The 10,333-nt window shown below is 36.9% G+C and overlaps 1 protein-coding gene across 1 annotated transcript in view; it reads right to left on the bottom strand.

Moving 5' to 3' along the window:
- Nucleotides 1-1,661: 1,661 nt before the first annotated feature.
- Nucleotides 1,662-10,333, bottom strand: part of SYT9 (synaptotagmin 9) — a 205,069-nt gene continuing 196,397 nt past the window's right edge. Inside the window, exon 7 of the mRNA XM_044681803.1 lies at nt 1,662-1,736. Coding sequence (XP_044537738.1) covers nt 1,662-1,736 — 75 coding nt within the window. The remainder of the gene's footprint in view (nt 1,737-10,333) is intronic.

Genomic DNA, 10,333 nt, shown 5'->3' on the forward strand with positions numbered 1-10,333 from the left:
CAAATTCTTTCTTTACTGTGGCAACCCATTATAATTTGGAATAACTCTAATTGTTTGAAAGTTTTCCCTACTACTCATCACTGCTTCCGATTCTACCCACTGAAGCTAAGACTACTCCCCCTTTCACATAAAAGTCCTTTAAAGACAACTACCATGTTTTCTCTTAAGTCCGCTCTTCTTAAGGATAAATATCTTGAACTCTTTTCATATGGCAAACCTGAAGAAGATCCAGAAAAAAACTTGAGGAGCAAATCTAAATAGAAAATTGTGGCAAAAGTTGGACAAAGTCAGGGTAATGAGAGGATGGACCTTGGGATAAAATTGGGCCAGAGGGCAGTGGTGGAAAGGTACCTTGGAAATTAGATTCAGTCTCAGAAATCTTGGGTTTAAGACTGTGTTCTACCATCTTCCAGCTGTGTGGCTAGGGGCAAATTACATAACATCTCTAAACCTCTGTTTCTTCAGATATAACACAAAGAACATAATACTTGAACTACCTCAGAAGTGTTGTGGGTAAAATACTTCATGAATTATAAAGTACTATATAAAGGTGAACTATAATAAGAAAAAATGGAGTAAACCTTGGGAATTTAAACTAGGAATTCTATCTCAGCACTGGTTTAGAAAGCTGATGTTCAGAGCTACAACAAGAATTTTTTTGTACTTGGAGTGTGCTGCATAAAATGTCACTGGGGAAACAACATAGAAAGTGTCTTCAAATCAACTTTTTTAAGACAAATTAAATTAGGAGAGAGGGACAGAGTTGAATATTCATTTTTTCAGGGTGAAGGGTGGGAAGGAGGAGAAAGGTCAACTGGAAGCAGGGGAAGGAAGTGATAATCACCTTTTCAATTCCTATTTAAGTACATCTTGCCAACATGGTGTTAAACTCAATTATTTCCATGCTGTTAAAGTGTGTAAAAGTGCCATTATTCCCCTCTAAATTTCTATACGTTGGTTCAAAGTCCATGGTGCCCAACCCTACTTATGATTCTGCTGGTGTCACAAGACCCCATCTGCAAGTGTTATAAAGATGGCAGTGACAAGCAAAAACCCAACACAGAAACAAGGCAATTTCAGCTTTTTAAATGTTCCATGTATAGCCCCTTGCCAGAATAGTACTTCTGGGCTCCCAGGATCCTTTTTCTTACTCTTCTAGTTTTATTTTCCTCCATTCAGGGTCTCTTGGCATTTCCAAAATTTTTCTTTCAGAATGTGAATGAGAGTCCCCAAAATGGTAATAGGGGAAAGGATGGCTAATAAGGTAGAGTTGTGGAGGAAAAAAATGAGACTTCACTGCTTTAATAACTTTTAATATATACTTTTGATAATTCTCTTGAGAAGCCCACCTGAAACAGACTTGAAGACAGAAATGGTGAAAAAGATGAGGACTCCTGGTTCTCTTCAGACAAATGAGAGAGCTCTGCTTTAATTTTATGAGGTCTCTGTTGAGTTCAAAAGGGGAGGTCTAAAAGTAAAGTTGTGGAAGAAGCTATTCAGGAAGTCACCTAGAGATCCATCCATGTAGGGGCATGGCTATCCTGGGGTTTCTTTGGTTTAATGTAACATCATCAAGGCCCAAAGAGAGAATTTCTATTTAATTTAGGGACTGACTCATGATCACAGGGGCTTGAAGACATCTGAAGTTAATGATAGAGAAGCTAGTTCGGAAGCAGGACGGTTATGGTCTTGGTGCCAATCTCTCCTTGCTCAGGGAGGTAGAGATCTTTTTTACTCTAAAAAAGAAGCTTAAAAGTATCAGAAACTATCGTCTGAGCTTGAGACCCGTAGGTACCCTACCTACAACCTTCTTCTGGTCTTGACCGAATCATTTTGCGCAGATCTCACCAAGATGTGATATTGATATTTCAAACCAAACCAAAAAACAAACTTTAAGCTATTAGCCTCAATATTCTAAGGACCAGAAGATGAGGCTGGTTCTTTATAAATACTGTTCTTGGGTATCTGTTTCTGTTTCTATTAATATTTCTCTCTAATTCCCATAGGATTTCGATCTCTGAAATAATCTATTCCAAACCCGCTAATCTTATAGATGAGAAAGCTAAAAGCTAGAGAGGTAGAAAATCAGAAAGGTTCCAATATGGGGTCTAAATATGGCCTTTGTGTCTTTTATCTGAGAAAATGGTTATTTGAAGGGATTCACCAAATAATCACTTTTTTCCTGCTATATTTCATGAAGATTGCCTCCCCAAGCCCAGAAGAGGATCACGATGGTGAGAATGCTCAACTAATCAAACAATGGATGTTTTGAACTATTTGAAAGGAAGTAACTAAAATTATAAGGCAATGACAGATATTAAATATTTAGCTCATTCTAACAAGCAACAATAAAAAATGAATTTGAGGAGCTTTGGTTGTTTCCTCCGTATGGGTCAATGACCCTCATCTCTGGCTCCAGGTCCCCTCTGATGCTCTAGCTCTATAACTCTATGCTCTTATGAAGAGGTTATAAAGATGGTACAGACTAGAGTTCTTAGAGAAGCTGTCATGGGTTGGCCTTGTGGCCTGTCTTCATATAGCCTGAAAGAGCCTTTGATGTCCATTGGGGGATGTCCCACTTTTTAAAATATATCTTTTCAACATTATAAATGTTTTGGAAAAGAAGGCCAGTCAACTCCTGAGTCCCTTGTTTCTAGGTTGGTCCCCAGCTCCTAACCTGGTGGGATTCTGAACAGGGAGAACAAAAGAGATGAGATCCTCCTTGAGTCTCATTTCCTTCAGAAAACAAGACATGTGAATCTTAACTTGCTATGTAAATGAGGCAATTTTTCACTTAAAAACATCTGAAAACAAGCTTTAGTAACTTCAAGAATCACAAATTCAAAGAAAGATTGGGATGAGACGGTAATGATTTAATTGATGGTTGAATGTGTAGATAAAATGAATGTACCAGTTTCTCCCCCCTAGTAATTATATCTTTTCAAGGGGCTCCAGGCTGCTCTAATTACTGTCTAAGACCTAAATTATAAACCAGCTATAGTTTCAGGCAAAGTGTATGTCAGCCTTTAGCTGCTCATCTCTGAATGGAAACAGACAAAACCAAGAGAGGAGCCCAGTTCATTTAAACTCCTTTTAACCTCTCCTTCCTTCTTTTCTGTCATTATTTCTGTGTACGTCTGTCTCTCGCTCTCTCTCTCTCATACACACACACATAGACAAAATATATATGATAAACATAGGAAATGATTCAAGAAACAAAGACAGTCCCTGCGTACACCCTGGGCATTTCTACTTCTATATTTTTGATCATAGCTTCCTTTGTCCTAGAATGTCTTTCCTCTTAACAAAAATACAATCCATTCTGCAAGCCACACATCAAATTCCAACTCTATGAAGACCTTCCTGAACATATCAGCCCACATTAATATCTCTTTCCTTTGACTCGCAACATTTTTTTTCACTATTGCAACACAACATACTTCCCATAGAACATAAAAAAAATCATCTTGTTCATTCCACTCCTTTATAACATCCTCTGTATATATACCTTTAGTGATGACTAAGTCATTCATTCCTAAGATAGTTCATTCCAAGACTGGATAATTCAAGTTTTTAGAAAATTCTTTCCTACCTTAAGCTTGGTCTAACATGTATTCCGGTAAGCCATAAGAAGAAATAATAGCCCAGATTCTTAAGGATAACTATTTGAAACGTATGATCATCCAACTCTCAGTCCCTTTTTTTGGTACTCACCACACAAAGGAGGACTTACAAATGAGCTGTGTTTAAAACTTTTTTTAGTATTTGGATATTTGGACGTTGGAACACATTTTCACATACAAATGATATTCTACATGGCAAACAGATTTTACATTAGTCCACAGAAGTCTCACTAACTCATAGTTCAATAGAAATATTGTATCTTTACAGCAATAACATTATAGAGAAAATCAACGTTGAGACCTTAGAACTTTGATCAATACAAATGATAAACTACAAATCCAAAAAAATGAAGATGAAATATGCTATATCTACCTCTTAAAAGAGAGGTACAGCACTTACAATGCAGAAAGAGAAAAACATTTTTGGGGGGCATGTTCATTGTGGGATTTTGTTTGCTGGAATATGCTGCTATGTATTTAGGATTTTTGTTTTGCTCAATTGCTCAATGCGAAGGAAGGGGAAAAATAGATTAAATAAACAAACAAAAACATTTAACATTGTAAATACTACAAAAATGAAATATTATACTTTTGTTGTCATTTTTTAAAACCCTTACCTTCTGTCTCAGAATCAATACTGAGTCACTTAATCTCCATTGCCTAGCCCTCACAGCTCTTCTGCATTAGAACAGATACATAGAATTGATTTTAAGACAGAAGGTAAGGGTTAAAAACCAGATAGGAAGCCAGATGGAAACTAAAGAGATTTATTGTATTTTTAAAAAGTCTTACTTTTCTTTCTTAGTAACAACTCTAAGAGGGAATGGCCATCAAGGGTTAGGCTTGACTTGCCCGGGGTGACACATCCAAGAAGTGTCTATGACCATATCTGAACCCAAGACCTCCCATTTCTAGGCTTGGCTCTCAGTTCACTGGGCCACTCAGCTGCCCCCACATTATACCTTTGTAATGAAAAGTACTAGCAAATAAAATATAGCAATGTTAGTAAGGGGAAAAGTTGGGAAAATAAGAAAGGGTTTTATTTATTTCTGTCGTGGTATTTGTATAAGGTCAGGTTTAATTGGAGGTCAGAAGTAAAATGGAGCTTCTGAAGGAGACTCGTGGGAATTTTCAAGGTCATAAGAAGCTGATGGTCTTGGTTCAAGATGGGTAAATTACCATTAACAGTGCTCTTATGAGCCATAATTACAGCTGGTCCACATTACTGAATGAAGGGGGAAGAGAGGGAATGACAAGGAGAGAAAAACACAAATGTTATGTTCTCTTGAAATGGGCCAAGAGTCAAAAGGAAGGGAAGAAGAGACTCATCCTCTTCTGAACTTTTCTGCTTCTGTCCTGCATGACATCATTCTTTCAGCCATCTAAGTTTGTGACCTCAGCATCATCTTCAAGTCCACACTCATTCACATCACAGACCCAATCCATTGTTAAATCTTGTCATTTCCGACCTTCCATCATCTCTTACGTTTGTTTGATCCTTTACTTACATGGTCATCAATCTTGTTCAGGACTTCTTCACTTCTTGCCTTTGCAACTAAAATAATTTCCTGAATGGTTTGCCAGTCACAAGCTCTCCTTATTTCAATCTAGCCCTCAAACTGCTACCAAAGTGATTTCCCTAACATTAAGTCATTCTGCTACTCAATAAACTTCCCTGGCTCTCTCTGAATGAAATAAAAACTTTGGTTTTGTTTTTAAAGTCCCCCCCCCACCTGTCCCCATCCTACCTTTCCAGCCCTATTATAAATCACTCCCCTCCATGCAAAAGTACAGGAAGGTAGGAATGGATTGTAGCCCTCTATTAATAGATATTGAATTTTAGTAAGCCAATGTTTCTAATTTATTGCATACCAGCTAGATGGCATAGCTAGATGGCTTGGAGTCAGGAAGACTCATTTTCCTGAGGTAAATCTGACCTCAGATACTTAATAGCTGTGTGACCCTAGCAAGGCACTTTATCCGTTTTGCCTCAGTTTCCTCATCTATAAAATGTGTGGGAGAAGGAAATGGCAAATAAGTCCAATATCTTTGCCTTCCCCAGTGGGGCCACAAAGAGTTGGAATGACTGAGCAACAACAAAAATATCATCACCTTTGTTACCTAACCTTTCATTTGTGTTGTGCATTCCTTTGACTCGGGGATCTTATGCTTCTGCCAGGGTTTAGATTTGGAATTGGGCAAATAAAAACATTGGAACATTCAACACAAAAATTGAGAAGTGAATATTCAGAGACAGTGATGTTGACAGAGGGAAAATTGCTGGGGCCCAAATGATCCATGTCTTTCAGAAGACAGAATGAGCACACATTAGGTATCTTAAAACAGTTCTATTGATGAATTTATCTTTGGACCAGCTGCTGTACCATAGCTTTGAATAAAGCTCATCAAGGGAGATAAATTGTGCTTAAGAATATTATTTCATAAATGAATACAAATAATGAGGAACAAGACTGAGAGATTGACTCCAGGTGATGAGCCCTCACAGTTACTATGCTGATCCAAAGAGCTTGATAATAGCTACATTCTCTGTGAAATCATGTTTATTAAAGTCCCAAGAATAAAGTACCAGGGCTCCTGTTTCAGAAATATCCGAGAGAATTTTTTTTTTCTGTTAGTTTCTGTAAGTACTGTGAAGGATAAGTCCATTGCCCACCTTGTGACACAGAGTTGTTGCGTCATAGCTCATTATGTGTTTTGTATCTAAGATTTCCTACAGCTTGCATCCTAATCTAATACATGAGGCTTTTCCAAGAGACACTCACTTGCCAAAACTAATAGTCTTTCCTCAGTCCTAATTTTCCTCATCTATCTGTTACATTTGACACTTCTCCTCCTAGGTATATTTTCCTCTTGATTTTCATGACACTACTCTCTGCTAGTTCACTTCCTACTTAACTGATTGCTGTTTCTCAGTCTCTTTTGCTCACTCATCATCCATATTATGTCCCCTAACTGTGGATGTTCCCAAGAATCTATCTTTGGTGATCTTCCTCCTTATTACTTTGTCTCTTGGTAACCTCAATCAATTCTAATGAGATTAACTGTCTCGTCTCTCTTCTCCCTATATATATTATCTATAAATACATACATTGTTTATCTATTTATCTATCCACCTATATCTGACTCTAGTCTCTCCATGTTTTAATCCCTATTTGATATTTGGGTGTCCCAGAGTCATCTCAAACTAAGCAAATTTGAAACAGAACTCATTATCTTTCTGCCTAAACCTTCCCCTTTCCCAAACTTCTGTATTTCTGTCAAAGGCATTACCATCATTTTCCCAACCTATCATGCTTGTCACTGGGGCATTATCCTTGACTCCTTACTCTCCCTCATATCACTTGTCTAATCAGTTGCCAAATCTTGCTATTTCAGCTTTTGCAACATCTCTCCCACTTAGCCCTTGACCACCCCTTACTCAATCTACTCCTAGTCTGTTTAGGATTCCACTTAAGGATATCATTCTCATATGGAAAAAAATGAATAATACTAGTGTGGACCCTCAACTTTTTCTTGAAAACACAGATTTTCTCCCAGTGATGCTGTATGAATCTTATCAAGAATACCAGAACACCATAATCTCTGAAGAATTAAAGTGGCAGGTGACCTCAAGACCATGGAAGTGTTGGAGAAATATAGGATTAAAAGAGGAGGTAGGATGGTCAAACAGAAAGCGCCAGGGATGATAAATGGATAGCCTGAGTGTATATACATGAAAAATAAAAAGAGGAAGTTTTCTGGTGTACTGAGGAAAATATATGGGAGCACATGGACAGGAATCAGGGGATAAGAAGATGAAGGTAGATTGTCATGAATCAAGGGAATAAAGGGGAAATCACAGATGCTTTCAAGTATAAGAAAACTAAGCACATGGGTTGGTGCTGCAGTGTTGACATTATTCTACATCATCTTCTTTTAGTAAGAGTATTCTTTGTGATTTGTTCCATTGAGTCAACAAAATTCATTAAGTACCTACTATGTGCTGGGCACTGTGCTGAGTGCTAGGGATACAAAGAGACGCAGAAGAAAGTCCCTTCCCTTGTGAGCTCAGGGTTAATCTCATTTCAATGAATCTTTTCCTTCTTTGAAATCATTTGATGAGTTCATTTAAAGTTTTGTAAACTTCACTGGGATGGCTCAGCACATAGTAGATGCCTAGATCAATGAATGAAGATGTGCAATTCATATTTCCTTTGGTTTAAAAGAATCTGTTGATAATGACAAACATTTTTCTTTTCATAAGGTTACAGCAAGTTTGAAACAAGGTACTACTGACACATCAGGGCACACAGAATAGGATTCATGCCATAGTTCTATGTTTTTTTTTTAACATTTAATAATATTTATTTTTTAGAAAAGTTAACATGGTTACATGATTCATGCTCTTACTTTCCCCTTCACCCCCTGACCTCCCCTCCCCCCATAGCTGATGTGCATTTCCACTGGTTTTAACATGTGTCATTGATCAAGACCTATTTCCAAATTGTCGATAGTCGCATTGGTGTGGTACTATCGAGTCTACATCTCCAACCATGTCTGCCTCAACCCATGTGTTCAAGCAGTTGCTTTTCTTCTGTGTTTCCACTCCTGCAGTTCTTAATCTGAATGTGGGTAGCGTTCTTTACCATAAATCCCTCAGAACTGTTATAGATCATTGCATTGCTGCTACTACAGAAGTCCATTACATTATATTTTACCACAGTGTATTGGTCTTTGTGTGCAATGTTCTTCTGATTCTGCTCCTTTAGCTCTGCATCAATTCCTGGAGGTCTTTCCAGTTCACATGGAATTCCTCCAGTTTATTATTCCTTTTAGCATAATAATATTCTATCACTAGCATATACCACAATTTGTTCAGCCATTTCCCAATTGAAGGGCATGCCCTCGTTTTCCAGTTTTTTGACACCACAAAAAGCACGGCTATATATATATTTTCATACAAGTCTGTTTATCTAAGATCTCTTTGGGGTACAAACCCAACAATGGTATGGCTGGATCAAAGGGCAGGCATTCTTTTATAGCCCTTTGAGCATAGTTCCAAATTGCCAGCCAGAATGGTTGGATCAGTTCACAACTCCACCAGCAATGCATTAATGTCCCAATTTTGCCACATCCCCTCCAACATTCATTACTCTCCCCTTCTATCATTTTAGCCAATCTGCTAGATGTGAGGTGATACCTCAGAGTTGTTTTGATTTGCATTTCTCTAATTATTAGAGATTTAGAATACTTTCTCATGTAATTATTGATACTTTTGATTTCTTTATCTGAAAATTGCCTATTCATGCCCCTTGCCCATTTATCAATTGGGGAATGGCTTGATTTTTTATACAATTGATTTAACTCCTTGTATACTTGAGTAATTAGACCCCTGTCAGAGTATTTTGTTATAAAGATTTTTTCCCAATTTGTTTTCCTGATTTTGGCTGCATTGTTTTTGTTTGCACAAAAGCTTTTTAGTTTGATATAATCAAAATAATTTATTTTACATTTATTTTACATTTTGTAATTTTCTCTAATTTTTGCTTGGTTTTAAAATCTTTCCTTTCCTTTCCCAGAGATCTGACTTATTTATAGTTTCCCTCTTTATATTCAAGTCATTCACCCATTCTGAATTTATCTTAGTGTAGGGTGTGAGATGTTGATCTAAAACTAATCTCTCCCATGTTGTTTTCCAAATTTCCCAGCAGTTTTTGTCAAATAGTGGATTCATGTCCCAAAAGTTGGGCTCTTTGGGTTTATCATACACTGTCTTGCTGATGTCACTTACCCCAAGTCTATTCCACTGATCCTCCCTTCTGTCTCTTAGCCAGTTCCATATTGTTTTGATGACTTTATAGTATAGTTTAATATCTGGTACTGCTAGGCCACCTTCCTTCATGGTTTTTTCATTATTTCTCTTGATATTCTTGATCTTTTGTTATTCCAAATGAACTTCGTTATGGATTTTTCTAATTCAGTAAAAAAGTTTTTTGGTAGTTTGATAGGTATGGTGCTAAATAGGTAAATTAATTTGGGTAGAATGTTCATTTTTATTATGTTAACTCATCCTACCCATGAGCAATCAATGTTTTTCCAATGGTTTAGATATAGTTTTAATTGTTTGGAAAGTGTTTTGTAGTTGTTTTCATATAATTCCTGTGTTTGTTTTGGTAGATAGATTCCCAAGTATTTTATATTGTCTAGGGTGATTTTAAATGGTGTTTCTCTTTCTACCTCTTGCTGCTGTGATGTGTTGGAAATATATAGAAATGCTGATGATTATGTGCATTTATTTTGTATCCTGCCACTTTGCTAAAGTTGTTGATTATTTCTACAAGCTTCTTAGTTGATTCTCTAGGATTTTTTAAGTATACCATCTTATCATCTGCAAAGAGTGATAGCTTAGTCTCCTCATTGCCTATTTTGATACCTTCAATTTCTTTTTCTTCTCTAATTGCTACTGCTAGTGTTTCTAGTACAATGTTAAATAATAGAGGTGATAATGGGCATCCTTGTTTCACTCCTGATCTTATTGGGAAGGCTTCTAATTTATCCCCATTGCATATGATTCTTGTTGATGGTTTTAGGTATATACTGTTTATTATTTTCAGGAAAGGTCCTTCTATTTCTATACTTTCCAGTGCTTTCAATAGGACTGTGTGCTGTATTTTGTCAAAGGCTTTTTCAGCATCTATTGAGATAATCAT

This window comes from Gracilinanus agilis, chromosome 6 (genome assembly GCF_016433145.1).
Source record: "Gracilinanus agilis isolate LMUSP501 chromosome 6, AgileGrace, whole genome shotgun sequence".
Taxonomy (NCBI): domain Eukaryota; kingdom Metazoa; phylum Chordata; class Mammalia; order Didelphimorphia; family Didelphidae; genus Gracilinanus; species Gracilinanus agilis.